This window comes from Lytechinus pictus, chromosome 4 (genome assembly GCF_037042905.1).
Source record: "Lytechinus pictus isolate F3 Inbred chromosome 4, Lp3.0, whole genome shotgun sequence".
Lineage (NCBI taxonomy): Eukaryota > Metazoa > Echinodermata > Echinoidea > Temnopleuroida > Toxopneustidae > Lytechinus > Lytechinus pictus.
This window is the reverse complement of record NC_087248.1, coordinates 5,080,110-5,096,832: the sequence shown is the minus strand read 5'-3', so window position 1 is coordinate 5,096,832 and position 16,723 is coordinate 5,080,110. Positions and strand designations below refer to the sequence as shown.

The following is a 16,723-nucleotide window of genomic DNA, read 5'->3' as shown; positions in this document are numbered from 1 at the left end:
TTCCGCAACCGAGTGAGTACACGGAAATACCATTATGACGATATCGCAATTATGAGAATACATGCACGCTATGCTTAGTGAGAATGTCTTTTTGTGTAATATTTTTTTTCTTATTCATAGGCGCCACGGTTGAGAGAGGGTCTTGTTCACGTCACATATTTTCGGATAAAAGTAATTCACAGTCCTGCATTAAATGGGTTTAGCGGGGGGGGGGGGGTTAGGGGACAATCACCACGTCAAAGCCCCACACGATGACAATTCTGGGTACTTGTTATGTTTTAAGCTTTTTATCTGACGTCGAGTTCGTCTTAAATTATTATAATACTATTATGAACCAAACGTGTCGTAGTAAAGTATTACCTTTACTCGAAGAATGATGACAATGATTATTGATGATAATGATGTTTTCGATCATGTCTAAATAAAGTATAACACCGGTTCTCGCCAAAGACAGGTGTTCATGGCGCAAGGCTCCAACGATATTTGTATTTCATCTAAATTGTGTAGTTGTTTGTGTTATTTAAAAATTTTCAAAGGTTTCATTCTGCCCTGGCATAAGGGTAACTGGATAACTTCTCTGTACAAAACGCGGGTGCAGCACACGAAACTGACAAACACAAAATATGACCAAAAATCATCTTCAAATGATGCAGAATAGGCCTATTATCTTTTTTTTAAATGCATAATTGGGTGCACACACACACAAGAATTATTGACAGAATGACGGTTTATTTGTTATTAAGGCAATGAGTGAGAAAAGTACTCAGAGGGGAACTTTCGGCAAAAATTGTGAATTTATGAAGGAAAACGCAGAAGTCGTAGATAGGGGTCGGTTTTGACATTTTTTTAAAAAACATGTTCTTTTTTTATATAGCATTTATGAGGCGCCGAGTTTCCGTTAATATTGCGCACTATCATAACCCCGGTTGTAGCTCCAGCTGCTATAAGGTCTTCAGGCTCTTCAGGGGGGGCATTAAAGGTCTTCAAGTTCGTCAGGGGGGGCAAAAAGGGTCTTTTAAGCTCGTCAGGGGGGGGGGGCAGAGTGCCCCCTCTGCCCCCCCCCCGTAGGTACGCTAGTGGGGGGGGGGTGGGGGCAGTCAAATGTATTACTGTACACATTCGTGACCAAATTATTTCCAAACACCCCTAAACGAGTTTTTCTGTGTGTGCAAAATAACCCTCTAAACAATTTTTTTTCGCTGGCTTCATTTACACATTTTGGCCCCTAAACAAGTTGTCGCCAGAATATGACCCCTAACACATGCATGAACCCGAACACTTTTCAAAAAACGAGGAGGGAAAAGAAAAACAAACACGTTTTGCTAGTCCTTGAAAAAAAGCTTTGAAAAAATACCCTAAATCCGATTGACTCCGCGATTGACCATTTACCAGTCTTTAAAAACTATTAAAAAATTGTATTTTTGATACCCTTAACGAGTGGGTGCCAGGTAATAATGGCAAGGGTAAAAATGGCAGAGGTAAAAATGGCAGAGGTAAAAATGGCAGAGGTAATAATGGCAGAGGTAAAAATGGCAGTGGTAAAAATGGCAGAGGTAATAATGGCAGAGGTAAAAATGGCAGAGGTGAAAATAATCATAGGTGTTTCTTAGATACCATTCTATCGTCCTGTTTCGAAGGAGAAGTTCACCCTGACAAATGGTTTACTGTAAAAATAGCAGAAAATATATTGGTGAAGGTTTAAGGAAAACCCATCAAAGAATAAGAAAGATAGTATGAATGTTAGGTTTTTTTTCTTTGACGTCATATACAAGCACCTGCCCCGTATTTTATGCACCAACATGTATGCTTCTCAATTTTTTTATCAGTGGGTCATGATTGCTAAAAAAAATTCAGGAGCAGATGTGAAATGATTTGTATGTCGATATACTTAAGGTACAATAAAAATCATTTTCATTTTTTTTTAAATGATATTTCATTGATATTTTTTTATTATACCATATATGGGGAAAAACTACTCGCAAATGACGTCACCATAAAAATATAAAATTCTAATAGCTTTTTAAATCTTTGATGGATTCGCTAAAACCCTCACCAATATTGTTTTTAATTATTATCTGCTAGCTTCACGATAAACTTAAGTTTATGTCAGGGTGACTATCCCCTTTTGTGAATTACGTACAATATTTGGGATCCAAAGTGTGCTTCAAATTTGAATATCAGAGGAGCGATTTGACATGAGAAGGCCGTGCATGTAAGTTTCGGGAAAAAAAGAAATACCAACTAAAGTGTTATCAATTTGGTGCAGAAGATTTACAGTGTGATTTTAAAATGTTACCTTTTCCATTACGTCAACATTATAATTCTAATTTTCTTCTCAGAACATTTCTTATTTAAAGGTCAAGTCCACCCCAGAAAAATGTTGATTTGAATAAAAAGAGAAAAATAAAACTAGCACAACACTGAAAATTTCATCAAAATCGGATGTAAAATAAGAAAGTTATGACATTTTAAAGTTTCGCTTATTTTTCACAAAACAGTGATATGCACAACTACATGTAGGTGAGTCAGTCGATGATGTCCATCACTCACTTTTTCTTTTGCTTTTTATTGTTTGAATTATACAATATTTCATTTTTTACAAATTTGACAATAAGGACCAACCTGACTGAACCATATATATTAAACAATGCTAATTCCACATGTTCAGGTAGGAGTTAATCGTTGTTTCACTTGGCAATGAGGAGAAAATTAGAATATTTCATATAATAAAATACAAAAGAAATAGTGAGTGGATGACGTCATCAGTCTCCTCATTTGCAAAGTGACCAGAATGTGCATATAAATTACTGTTTTGTGAAATTAAGCGAAACTTTACCTTTGCCATTTTTACCTTTGCCATTTTTACCTCTGCCATTTTTACACCGAGCAAACGAGTGCACGCTCGGCCCGCGTCCAAAACGGGAAAAATATCCCTTTAAACGCGTTTTTTGTCACGCATTTGTACAGCAATATATTGTGACTGCCCCCCCCCCCCCGTGGGTGCATTCAAGGAATTAATTCTGCTGGATACCCATTCACCTCACCTGGGTTGCATGCAGCACAATGTGGGTACATTTCTTGCTGAAGGAAAACACTTGACCCCTTTTGAGAAGCAAAATTAATATTTGTAATGTAAAAATGCCATTAAAACAGAGGTGTGTCCACTCTTTTGAAATTGAAAACATTTTTTTTTTGCTTGTCAATTTTTTGGGTACGAAATATCCTTAATTTGTGGTTGAAAACATTTTTTTTTTTTTGCTTGTCAAAATTTTCCTCCGAAAAATATGCCCCCCTTTTGGAAAATCCTGGCTGTATCCGCCCCTGGATATAGGTTCAAATCCTTTATAAGCGAGGGGGGTATCTCTGAGAATATGTCCCGTGGGGGGGGGGGGGTGTTGCGTATGTTATTCTCCACAGGCAGCACCTGCACCTGGAAATTCAACTAAAATGAACTACATTTTGTAGTGAAAATCTTTTCTTTTCTTTCAATGTTTCCTCTTTTATTGCGTGTCAAATTTCTCGTGAACAAAATGACCGTCATATAGTGAAAACCCTTTTTGCATGATTGTCAAATTTAAACCAGCGCCCCCTGTTAAAAAAATCGTTCCCAGGAGTCCATGACACTGCAGAGGGGGGGGGGGGGGGGTGATATGCAGAATTTTGAATAGTCGCGATACAAAACACTTCGAGGTCAGAATGATATTAGAGTTCGACCTCCCTTAGATGCTGTCCCTATATTTTAAGTGAACGCTGAAAAGTGATCATCGGGCAGAGAATAAGTTTTTAATAAACACAGTATAATATTTATTGGCATGAATATGACGAATAATATTCATCACAGGATACAAAAATTGTGATTTTATTAAAAACGAAGTTATGAATTACGTCAGAAATTATGAAAGCAGGTATTAAATGCTTGCATAATGTTTTTAAAAGAGATTATGATTTTAATAGATCATGATGATTAACAAATATTTTCAATAGCGGGTTCGTCAATGGTGTGTTCCATAAAAATGCAAAGGTAGTTCGTTTTCTGAGAAAATTGATTTTTAGTTTTTAGATCTTCTCTTTTTTTTGGGGGGCGGGGGATGTGCCCCTGTTACGCCAGTGTTAACGCATCGATCCACCCCTTGAAATAATAAATGAATAAATAAATAAACGAATAAATGGATAAATTAATTTTAAAAAGAAAATTAAAGAAATAAACCATGGCATTGTTTTGTTTTGTATCAAGCTCATTGATCATATTCATCTGTCGCCCACTCTCGACGGCCAGAGCACAGTTTCATGTACTTGTTCCGTTTCTTCGACACAACTGGCCTCATAACACATGCAGGGACCGCGGACGCGGGGTTTAGGGAAATTTCACAGTCACCAACTCTTTCAATAAACATGTAAAAACGTAACATTTGTCATCATATGCTTTTAAAACTGTTCCACATGCAGCACATGTATATAGGCCTAAAACCTTTATCCTTTCTGCTATAGAGAAAATGAAGAAATGAATAATAGAATGAAGAAAGAAGAAAGAAGAGAGGAATAAAAAAGTGAGTTCTTTCTTATATAATTACGTATAAAGGCCTGCATGGGAAATTCACCCTGCTAAAATTTGATATCAATAAAAGCAGAAAAATTATTGAAAAATATTTCGGGAGCCGGGATTTATGAAAATCCGTCAAAGACTAACGAAGCCTTTTAACTGTCTTGATTTTAGGACGACACAGAAAAGCAGCTCCTCGGGTTTTGCGATATTCAGTAAAATACCGTTTTCTCAACAACAACAAAACAAACAAACAAACAAAAATAAGAAAAAAATATTGCATGGCACTATACATATCTTTTCATAACCCCTTTTGTAATATTTGTAACATATTTTTATTGATCATTTTCCATAAAAATTGAATTTATGAAATTTATATAATAAGTAATGATAATGTTTATACAACGTCGCAAAATAAACACTTTAAAAATAACTCCCTTGTCCTTTATGATATAGGATTTCATAAAACCTTCACCAATGTTTTTCACTATATTATTCTGCTTTTATTAAAACCAGTGAGGATGAACTTTCCCTTATATATTAGGGGGAGACCGGGGAGAAATGGGACACTCACTTGTAACTTGAAAAATAATCTGCCAATCAGCAAGCCAGTTACATCAGTAAAAAGATGTGTATAGGCATAGCTCAAAACAGATTATAATTATCAGTTAGGGCCTACTCTACAGCTCTACAGGTAAGTCATAAACGAGTTTCTTTTTATACCCCCTTTTAGATACCCTTTCATCGTTTCTTGTGAGAAAAAATGTCAAAGGTTCATAATGCTTTTTAGTAACTTAATAAGTGTGCAAACTTCTGAAGATGACATTTTTTTCATAAAAGACAGGTAAGAAACAGTCAGGGGCCGCGGAACTGGGGGGGCTGGGGGGGCTTTAGCCCCCCACTTTTTTCCAAGACCCGTGTACAAAAACGTAAAAATGACCATATGATTGTGATTTTTAGCATGGTCAGCCCCCCCCCCCCCCCCACTTTGAAAACCGTTCCGCGGCCCCTGCCAGTGACTGTCATTCTTATTTTTTTGTTACTAAGGGGGAGAGATGGGACACACTGTCCCATTTCTCCCCAGCACGTGTAAGTACAAAATTGTGCAATTCAAATACCATGTGAAATATATAGACATACTGATCTTAACATCTTTATTGCACACTAAAATGACAGGCCTAGATTGTTCTTTGTTTTAAGTGCCCTTTTCAAAAGAGGAAGTGTCATTTTTTTCCTGTGCCCCCCCCCCCCCACTTTCAAATTTACACATGCCTCATGGGATAGGATTGGGTGTAGGAAAAAATATTAAATATTTTCATATTTAACTTGTTCAATATTCTGTGTGATACTCACATTTTATATTAAAAGTTTATTTTTCATTGTTTTACAAATAATCATGGTTTTTCAAGGAGGGAAAATGTCAGTCTGTTTTGCAGCTTTGTGTCGACTAGACTGAAAAGCTTACAACATGTTGTTATTTTATAATAACAGATGTTTGAATAAAACTTATCTCTTGTGTAAAAAACGATCCGGGCACGTCTCATAGCAAATTTACATTCACGATTTAATATTCAAGGAAAACAATGATTTTTTATGAGAGATATAGTTAAATTGTTGTTCTTACTGAGTGTTCTTAATTGCATGCAACAGTTGTTTTAACGTTGTGTTCTTCAAAAGACGGTGTTTAATTACATCGTTATAACCCATGGTGTGCACATTAATTGTAAGTGCAATCTTCAAATGAAAAAAAAGAGAGAGGGAAAAAAGAGAAAGAAATAGTTTTATTTGGAAATGAAACATGCAGTGCGGTAGGATACTGACGTGTAATTCAGCTCATTTGAAATCTTCAAATTGGTTGACCATTAGTAATTTACCAATGTTAAAGTGTTAATTGAGTTGTCATAATTATAAGAAAACATTAGGCCTACTCTAAAAATCATGTGGATTATCTATTAGATGATAATTTATCTTGAATTTGAAGACCAGAATTATGGGTATAGGCCTACCTGTGTGTAAAAAGAACTTTCAGGAAGAAAAAGGCGAGAATGGTGTATATATGCACTTTTTATAGAGGGGAAACTGTCACAGGCTGCGATTATGTTTTTTCCCTCAACCAAGCTTGAAAAGGGCCTTCTGTTCACAAATTCATCTCGTTTTGCCTTATGATTATCTTCATTGACAGTTGTTTGTTCCATCATTATTCTCCTATAAGTGAGGATTCACTTATTCTTTTGTGGTCGTCCCATTTCACCCCTCTTCAGTGAGTCCCATTGCACCCCGGGGTGTCCCATATTACCCCAAAACTTTTAGGGTTTCAAAATCAAAGTTACACCATGGAGCTCCATGGTTACACAAATGTAGGGGTGGCAATACATATAGGCCCTACTTCATAAATATATACTTTAGTATATATAGTATCATGGCCTAGCTTGAAAAAAAAAGTTAAAAAGTTACAAGGAATCTTTCCCGATTATGCGAAAATGTCCCCATTTCTCTCCGGTCTCTCCTATATAGGCCCTATATGTATAAGTATATATAAACTTCTCCAGGACGGGGCTTTTCAGGAGAAAAGTGACCGTTCCCTATCGGATGTTGTATAAAAATAAATGAAGAAAGAGGGGGAAGAGTGAACAGATGCCAGAAGAGGCATGTATAAAAAGGAAAAGCTTATATATAAAATACTCTATATAGGATCGACGTCGACTATCTTCCCTAAAAAAATATATAAAAATCTTATAATCTATTTTTTTCTTTCGGTCGTGTTGCTCACTGGAGAAACTGAGCCCCCCCCCCCTTGTGACGCCACCCATGTTGACATTGAATAAGAAGTAGGCCTATTATATATACCAACACTAGTGACACCGATTGCCCTGTATTGACATTGACAATAGAAAAACACACAGTTTCGGACAGCAAATCGCTTCTTTTTTGTTATGTTTTTATTCCTTTTTTTCTTTTTGTCTAATTTGTGACTCTATTGTCTAAAATATTGTACAAATTGTTAATTTTATTTGTTTGTAATCCTTTATGTTTGGATTTGAAATTAATAAAATAAACTTGAAACTTGAAACAACGACGCCGGCAACGACGCCCAAGGCACACCCCCTGAACGCGGGCCGCGCGCGCGGCGCCGCCCCTAAGTGCCCCGCCCCCCGCGTTCCTTGCTGCGTCGATAAATCCTCTGTATCGTCTGGGCATTGGATTCCATAGTTTTTAATTTGTTTGTTACCACTTAATACTACGAGACAATAATTACTAGTAGTACTTCTCGAACCATTTTCTTCAAATCCAGAAATCGATGACCCAGCTGGCGTGACCCTTGCAAGAAGATATGAGGCGATGTTGATAGTCTATCAACTAATTCGATTTTAGCCTGTGATATGGAATTTAAATTTCGAATTAAATTTTCAGTTTGTAATCTTTAAAAATAAGATGTAAAATTTATTGATATATTTTTAGAAATATTGTATTTAAGCTGATAGCTTTTTTTTTTGTTGAAAAAAAATCAAAAACTCGATTTGAATTACATAATGAGACTAAAAATTTAGACTATTTCCTCACCGTTCAACACACGTGCAATAAACCGGTCTTTTATCTCTCTCGATCTCGCGAGCTTCAAAGCATTGACAATGTGCATACCGTACATATGGATATATATGCATGCACAGAATGCATGTCATGTGCAGTTTGTTGATGGTGAAGCCCGCTGAATGAATGGACTGGAAGTGAAACTGAATTCAGTGAAAGAGTTTTTATTGTGATTTCTCCAGCTGAGACTGCAACATCAATTTGCAAGGATCGAACGCTCGGGATGCACATGTCTAAGACGGAGCTATCTTAGCTCTTATACCGTATGTCCAACTTCACTGGATTTTGACAATTTCTTGCCGTATAACGAGTAGTTTTTGAGGATTGCAATCATTTTCGCTCCCCATCTTTGTGTGTGAATTGGATGCAGCAAATAGAGGCGTGGCCGTTGGTCTGCATGACATGGTTACCACATGACATCTTTCTTGACATTCGAATTCCAAACGAAGTGCATCAACAATGCTTCATTCTCATCAATTGATACATAGTGAAAACTAAGGTAGCTATAATTCCTTCCTCAGAAGTTTACTGGACTACTGATCTTATTCTGAATATTAAGGGATTAATTGTAAAAGAACATGGATGTAAAAAATGCACTGAGCTTGTACCGAGATAAAGGAGCCTCATTTGACACCGATTTCCATGGCCGATGGCTCCGGGAGAATTGGTGGGTATCGCTGCCCATCTCAGCTGTCTATCTCATCCTTGTCTTTGGAGGTCAACGATGGATGGAGAACCGTCCTGCCTACGACCTACGTCGCCCTTTGATGATGTGGTCAGCCGCATTCGCCCTTTTCAGCTTCCTGGGGTTGGTGAATACAGCGCCAGATCTGTTACGACGGTTGTTCGTTGAGAATGGTTGGCACGATGTGATCTGCAAAGCCAATTTCTACAATGGGAGAATCGGAATGTGGGCATGGTTGTTTCCTATGAGCAAACTCATTGAATTGGGGGATACGTTTTTCATCGTGGCGCGTAAGCGTAAGCTGATCTTCATCCATTGGTATCACCACATTTTCACTCTCATCTACTCCTGGTACTCCCATCATGATTATATCTCCACTGGACGATTCTTTGCAACCCTCAACTTTGGTGTCCACGCCGCTATGTATGCCTACTACGCTGTGAGCGCCGCTAAAGTCACGAAAATACCACAGCAAGTGAAGGTCGGGATCACCGTTATTCAGCTGTCACAGTTTTTTATATCGATTGCTGTGACGGTACATACCATTATACAGCTTGCTCGAGGGAATGAGTGTGATACCCATGGAGTAAATATAGCTTGGTCTGTCGTACTCTATCTTAGCTTCCTTTACTTCTTTTTGAAGTTCTTTTATGAGGCCTACATCAAGCCAAGTAAAGTGAAGAAACTAAAGGAATAGAGCTCAATTTTATCAAGGACAAACAATTGAATATGAATTAAGCACAAGTTACTACAAATGTTTTCTGAACATTTACTTGTGACCTTTGTTCTAATGCTATATTAAATTTGTACATATTTTGAAGGAAGTAAAAGATCAAAAGATGAAAAAACTTTGTTTTGAGGAGATAAAAAAATCTTCAATTCTTAAAATCAAGTCAACCCCCTCTCCCCTTCCACCCCCCCAAAAAAATCATGCTGGACTATAACTTGGCTTTAAGATAAAATATCTTGCAGAAAGCTATAGATAGGGGAAGGGGTGAACTCAACGCCTAAAAAAATCCCTACAGTTTTGCCCGTTATGCAGAATTATTGATCTTTTTATTTAGTGGGGAGGTGTTGCAACTTTACCCATTGGTATATTGATTGAAACTGAATATTGTATTCTTTGTTATGTAAAACACCTCTGTCCATGGGATGTAACTCTCCCCGTCCCTTGGGCAACTGATCAATTTTTCTGCAGTATTTAAAGGGGTTTCATATTTGTTTTCATTAAAAGCCATATTTTAGTATGGCTGAATTTAGATATCTTCATATCCTATTAACAGGTACTTGTCTTCTTGATGAAAGTGTTTTTTGTATAAGATTGAAAATGACAGCATAAAAAGCAAATTCATTTTATTTTCTTTTAGATTTTACATGCTTATATATGCAATATTTAAGGTAACAAACAAACAACAATCCATTGTGCATTTCTCTTTAAAGTGTGTTCCTTTAGATTTCCTGTGCATGTATGAAGTGCCTCTGTATTAAAGGAGAAATCATTTTAGTTGTGTTGCATATAGGCCTATACCCAAAGAACCCAGCAATGTGCTTGGGATGGTCATGTGGAGATACGGTAGAGGCCGGGTACCAGTAAAAATATTTGATAAAATTATTTAGAAGGACTTTGTAAATGTGCTTGTTGACGCTGTTGACAGTATTGAATACAAGTCTTGCCAAAGTAGATTAATAGTTCTTATTAGTATGGACTTTTATAGTGTTGTACATTTTTTATTGGGTTGGATAATTGTCAGTGCAATCAATGTTTGATCAGTGAATTATCAATATTAATATTTTCTGATAGAGATACATGTACATTTATTTGACAAACAAGAAGATACTGGTTGGTTAAAGATGGTAAAAGACAGTATGTTTTTCAGAGTCTTACAATTTTGTTTTACCATTGAGGTTAACTGCCTTCAAGAGATACATACATTTGTACAATCTGTAATCCAAGTACAAATCATCATGACATGCAGAAATCTATTGTAAAATTTTGATATAAAATAGACATGTTATTCATTTAATAAGTAAATATTGCTCAGAATATATTCATAATTAAAAAAAAGAAGAAAACATAGACTGTGATCCTCATTTACATACTCTGTATCCTGATTGTGTCAGTGTAATTGATATTTTTTACTAGCTTCAACATCTGTTATTACAGTCAATACAGTGTAAATCAATATGCTTGTGTTGTACACATGTACACTATACATTGGGCCATACATTGCTATTCATATTTAGGCACATCAGCATAACTGTTAGGCATCACTCTCTAATAAAGATTCTTGTGTGTTTTTAGCTTAATCATTTTCTTTCCTCCTTTTTGGCAATGTTTGTATTTTGAGTTCAGGTGAAAAAAAAATAATTCTGGACTGGAATGCTTTTTTGTTGTTGCAAGAATATAGTTTTCAGCTCCCCAAATAGTGCGAAGCTGACTGAAAGGTTAGCATGTCTCAGTGAATGACTTATTTATGAATTATTATGTCTGGTGATGTTGGAAAAATATGACTTGCCCCATCTAGCAACAGATAAATTTTCCTGTTTGCTTTATTTGTGTTTATAGGCTAGTGGAAACATTTGTCTCAACTCTCAAGGTATTGAAATTAGTTCATGATATTCTGTATGAGGAATATGTCTACTGGTTTCCTTGAGACGATATTTTGTAAGCATTTCATTGGATAATTTCCTTGTTTGCATAGTTGATGTGACTGGGGCAATGGTATTATGTGTAACACAGGGTTATATTGAGTGCCCCCTTTCACACAAATCACTACTTGTGGAACTATTTCAGGACAGTATCACCAACCTTGTTTTAATTCTTCTTCTTTGAGATCATTCCAAATGGAGAAAGCAACCTCCAGAGGAATTTTTTTTTCTGTATTATCTGTCTAGGATCAACTTTGTTGGTCAAAAGCAATCAGGAAAGCTTTGTAATCATTTCATAATAACACTTGTTGTAATCGTGTCTATAAATGACCATAATCTAATCTTCATTTGCCAAGAGCAGTCTTATGTAAATATTGTACAGAATACGTACTACACATCGTACAAACAATGTAATTAGTCATCAGACGGATTTTGCCCCTATTCTTTGCTCTGCCTCTTGAAAATCAAACATATACTTGACAAGTCTGATTAAGATTCTCTGTTGAAATGTTAAAAAGAAAACTTCAGGTATCTAAACTGCAAGTGTCCTGTTCTGCTTTGACACCCTCTGGGATGATCTGTGATGAAATAGAACTATTAAAGAGTATAGGTCTGATTTTAAGGAATGAATTGGATTCTACACATGTACATGCATGTAGCTGTCAGAATTCCTACCACGATACCACTCTTGCCCAGAAATACTGGTACAATTATACATGAATAGATGATTGTTGTTGCCAGCCTCAGAGAGAGGCCTCATAGATTTATTTCATGCTCTTGTGCGTGATTGCATAGTCTGTAACATTGAAATAATCTAAATCTTTGAACACAATTCAGAGCACTGGGACGAATATCTCACAATAGAATTGTGATAAATGTAAATCTACATACTAGAAATCTTGGCATGTGATTGGTTTATACTTGATGGTAAATTTGTCATTAAAGTTGTGCATTTGTTGATGGATAACTAAGAAAAATACATTTTTAATGAGTGAAGCAAATTTACAAATATCTGGGGAATAGGCAAAAACATTGTTGTATTGCATCACTAATTGTTCAAAATGTTACTGACAGGGTTCAGATTATACAACCTTCATTGAAATGGGATTCATAAATCCTAGACAGGAAAATCCAACTATATTGAATGAATATGAATATTATATGAATATGAAGTATGAATTCACTCAGGAAATTGTTTGCATTGGAAACTGATTTACAGGTCATTGTTTTAATGTACATCCCAATTCAAATCGATCCATGCCCCAATGACCAATCACTTTCTACATGATTATTTTCCAACCTATTCACATGTATGTAGGCCTATGTATTCTGGCTGGTTTATAAGTTGTGAGATTTTTCCTGTTTTGTGATTGGCTGAGAAGATTTGTCTGTTTCTACTTGGTAACTGTCAATAATGACAGCCTGTCAGTGTTGACAACTTTCATGAGACCTGTTAATCCCCAGGTATCTCTAAAGTGTATGCATTATTGTTTCTTCTTTTGTTGAGGAACTCACATATTGTGATATGCACTGTGACGGTAAGTACAAACACAGTATGATGTGATAACGTATTGTTTTGTTAGCCTTATTTTTGTGTATGTTATATCAAGCACTTGTACAGGACTTGGAAAGCTGTGGATTCCCAATTTCCACTGACAAGCTATGATAGAAGTGCAACTCTCAGGAATCATTTGATATGCATGGAAATCATATTTGAGATTTACATTCAGTTCAATGTAAAAAAAAAAACACGTTTTACTGTAGTGTTACTGTAGTGACTCACCCCCCAGATATTAAACCAAACTTTTCTGTGAAAATGCTGATCGCGTCATTTGAAAAGTGCATATTGCATCGCATCTGTTTACCAATTCTTTTTTTTTTCTGAGAATGAGGTATTTCTCTATTTTTGCACATTGTTTCTATGTGTGGTACAAGCCTCTTGCAAGGTTTCAGATGGGTGTTCTGTTTACAAATTATGCATACATTGTAGAATTTGAACTGAAAATAGACAAGTCTATATGTACATTGATGTGGGGTTTATAAACTCATGATGCCAGGCCTGTAGCATAATAAAATGTTTGTGATGAATTGTAAATTAAAGAACCATTCTGATTGGTTCCTGGTCGGTGGTTTGAACAAAGTGTGCATGGAACAATGATCTTGATTGGACAGGTGTGGCCAGCTGGTGTGTACTTGTATCAAAATGAACTTGGTGCCTCTTGCCAGGAATTTAAAATAAAACAGTAATTATACTCTCTAGGTGGTTTCAAACCGCCTCGATCACAAGAATCCCCGTTAAATTACGAGAACATTTTTAGGCTAAAAAATACCCATTAATTATTCCTGCATTCAGACCGCCCCGAAACGTACACTTCGGGATAAATTCCTTAAGTTAGGAGCATGCGCAGTATGGTCTAATAAGCAGGCAAGGCGCGAGATTCAAAACTACTAGCCCAGCAGCCACCCACGGCGCCGCACCCAACGACACACTGGGCTAAAAGTTCCCGTAATTTGCTTTCACATCGCCAAAATACCTGCGACCTTGGAAAAATCCCAGCGAAAGTTTTCGTAATTTCGCCAAGTACCTACTATTTAGCGGGTATTTTCTTTCGGGGAAATTAGGCGTAGTTTGCTTTCACATTACCAAAATACCTGGTATTTTCTGATCAGGGTAAATTTCCCGATCAGAGAATACCTGGAACTGACGAACTTCGAGGCGGTCTGAAACCACCTACTGTGAGATGATTGCAGTGACCTGAACAAAACACGGAAAAGAGGCTGTTGGCACTGTATAAGAATATATTTTGTTTTTGTTTTGTTAATGATGCTGCAGAGTTTAAATTCGATGTGCAATGTATTCATATTGGAGTGGCATTTTTCCTTTACAAAGAATATGTGACTTGATGTGGACATTGATGTACTCAAACTTGAAATCAAGGGTGTAGTCTGGGGGGTGCACCCTCCTGCTGAGGCAGAGGAGTTCCAACACTGGCAAAAACAAAGCGAAAATTGTACCCCATCTTCTGTTTTCAACAGTTGATTTTCCAAACTCCACCTCCCAAAAATGTGCACCCTCCCATACTGCTTTAGTTCCATCTCCCCATGCTCAAACCAGCCTACGCCCTTGAAAATGATAAATTTGCTTGTCATGATATGAGTATGGCATGTTTGTGTACAAAATGTCATCTCTTTGGGGTGTTGCAAGGAATATTTGCAATCAATTGCAATTTTTTGTCAAAATTTTACAATTGAGATGTCAGTGTTAGCTGTAGCGATAAGCTTACACTCCTTGTAATAAGCAGATCAGCTATCAGTTATAAATTTGTAATTAATTGCAAGATCATATGTATGATTGATTTGGGATACCAACTACATCTAGATTTACTATTGATTATTTTTTTTTGTAATGCTCCATTTGACATACCGAATCCTTAAAATTAGGATGGAATTGTTTTGGGAGAAAATTACGTGTGATTACATGTAATTCAATATTGCCAGAGCTTTTTTGGAGCGAGAAGAAATTTTGCCACAATTTCAAGTATTTTTAAACAAAACACTGTAATTGTATAATGCATCGGGTACTTATACCTGCCTCATGTTTTAATTTCATTTCCTTGCAATACTTCAAGTTAAACATATACAGTGTTTTTTTGTTATATTACATGTACTCGCCAAATTGAATATTATTTCATAGCATAATAATAATAATGATGATATTAGATGTTAAACTTTATAAAGCGCATAATATTCAATAGAACCTCTATATATGCTTTACATACAAGTAATTCAGTATAGTTACTTAGAATAATAACATAATAACATAAAAAGGGTAAAAACAAACATTTTCTTATGTTCAAAGAAGTACCTTCATAAACATTGTGATTTAACATGCGAACAAATTTTTTTTTCAACAGTTTGTTTAGAGAAAGTGGGAAATACAAGTGATGGTAAATAAAGTTTACAATCCCCAAATTACATAGCCACTCACAGTAAGAAGGGAAATCATGGAATTCATGTAAATTGTGATTATTATAATAATAAAAGGACTGATAACAGTCAGTGCTTGCAGTAATCAGTGTGGTTTATCGTGTGTAATTTTCTGTTTGCAGCATGTGTGAGGCGGAGACATTGTATTGATGAAATCCTATCAGCTGTCTGAAAATTTGATGGTCTATTACTCCTCATTGAAAATTGGATGGAAGCATGTTTATATATAGTAACAATACATTGAACTTTATTGTTTGAGATTTTATTGCGCCTCAGCCTGGTGTCACCTCACCCTAGTTGCTCTCTTTGTCATTTTAATGAATTTATGCTGCTTGTATCTCCCGTCATTCTCTTTTGGCTTTGTCCATTTTCTGTCTGTATCCCATGCCTCTCTCCCCTCTCTTTGTCCCTCCCCCTCTTCAAACTGTCCGTTCTTCTTTCTCTATCTCTATCTCATGCACAGACACACCCCTACACACAAAAGCATTCTCTAATACAATATATCCTTGTTCTCTTCCCTTTTTACATTTTTATATTTTTCTCTCTGTCACTCTCTTCTCTCTCCTCTCCATACCACCATTTCTAAACTCTCTTACTATCCTATACCTCAGCCCTTTATCAACATTTCCCTCTTCACCTCTCTTTTCCTCTCCCCCTATCTATATCTCTTTCACCCCCATTTCTTTTTCTTTTATTCAAGTGATTCAACATGTACAAATCTATATGCATGGATACAATCCAGTGTGCTACATGCTGAATCACAGACAGTATTCAAAGCATAAAGGAAGTCTGCCATTGTGCATTGATGGAACAAAACGCCAAAGAATGACTAATTAGCATCTGTATCATTTTCACCACCATATTCCCCCATCTACCTATCAGCCATATGTTCCTGTAGCTACTAGCTATTAAATGGCCTTGCTTGCACAGTAAGTCGTGGCAACCCCCCCCCCCCTTCGATATCTCATTAGACAGATAGTAAATAGAAAAGCCGCAAGGCTAGTTTCACATCAACCATTTTTGGGGGTCATGTTAATTCTCATTTTTCATTGCTTAAAGGCTCTCCATGTTTCTTTTTAATTCACTCATTGTCTGAGACTTCTGTATACTTTTCATTGCTTTAGTGTTTCAAGGCATCATTGCTATTTATACACTTAATTACACTTTGAAGGGAAATTGCCTTCTCTGTATATGAAGGCTACAAAGGTAATGAGAGACAAATGAAGATATAGACAAAGTGCATGTGAGAGAGACAGATGTAGATAAAATTACTT

At 36.3% G+C, this 16,723-nt stretch overlaps 1 protein-coding gene across 1 annotated transcript; it reads left to right on the top strand.

Annotated features, from left to right (window-relative positions):
- The first annotated feature begins 8,193 nt into the window (after positions 1-8,193).
- LOC129259145 (very long chain fatty acid elongase 6-like) lies at positions 8,194-15,534 on the top strand. The gene has a single exon (XM_064098182.1). The coding sequence runs from the start codon at positions 8,707-8,709 to the stop codon at positions 9,508-9,510; it is 804 nt and encodes a 267-aa protein (XP_063954252.1). The 5' UTR covers positions 8,194-8,706; the 3' UTR covers positions 9,511-15,534.
- Positions 15,535-16,723: the final 1,189 nt, after the last annotated feature.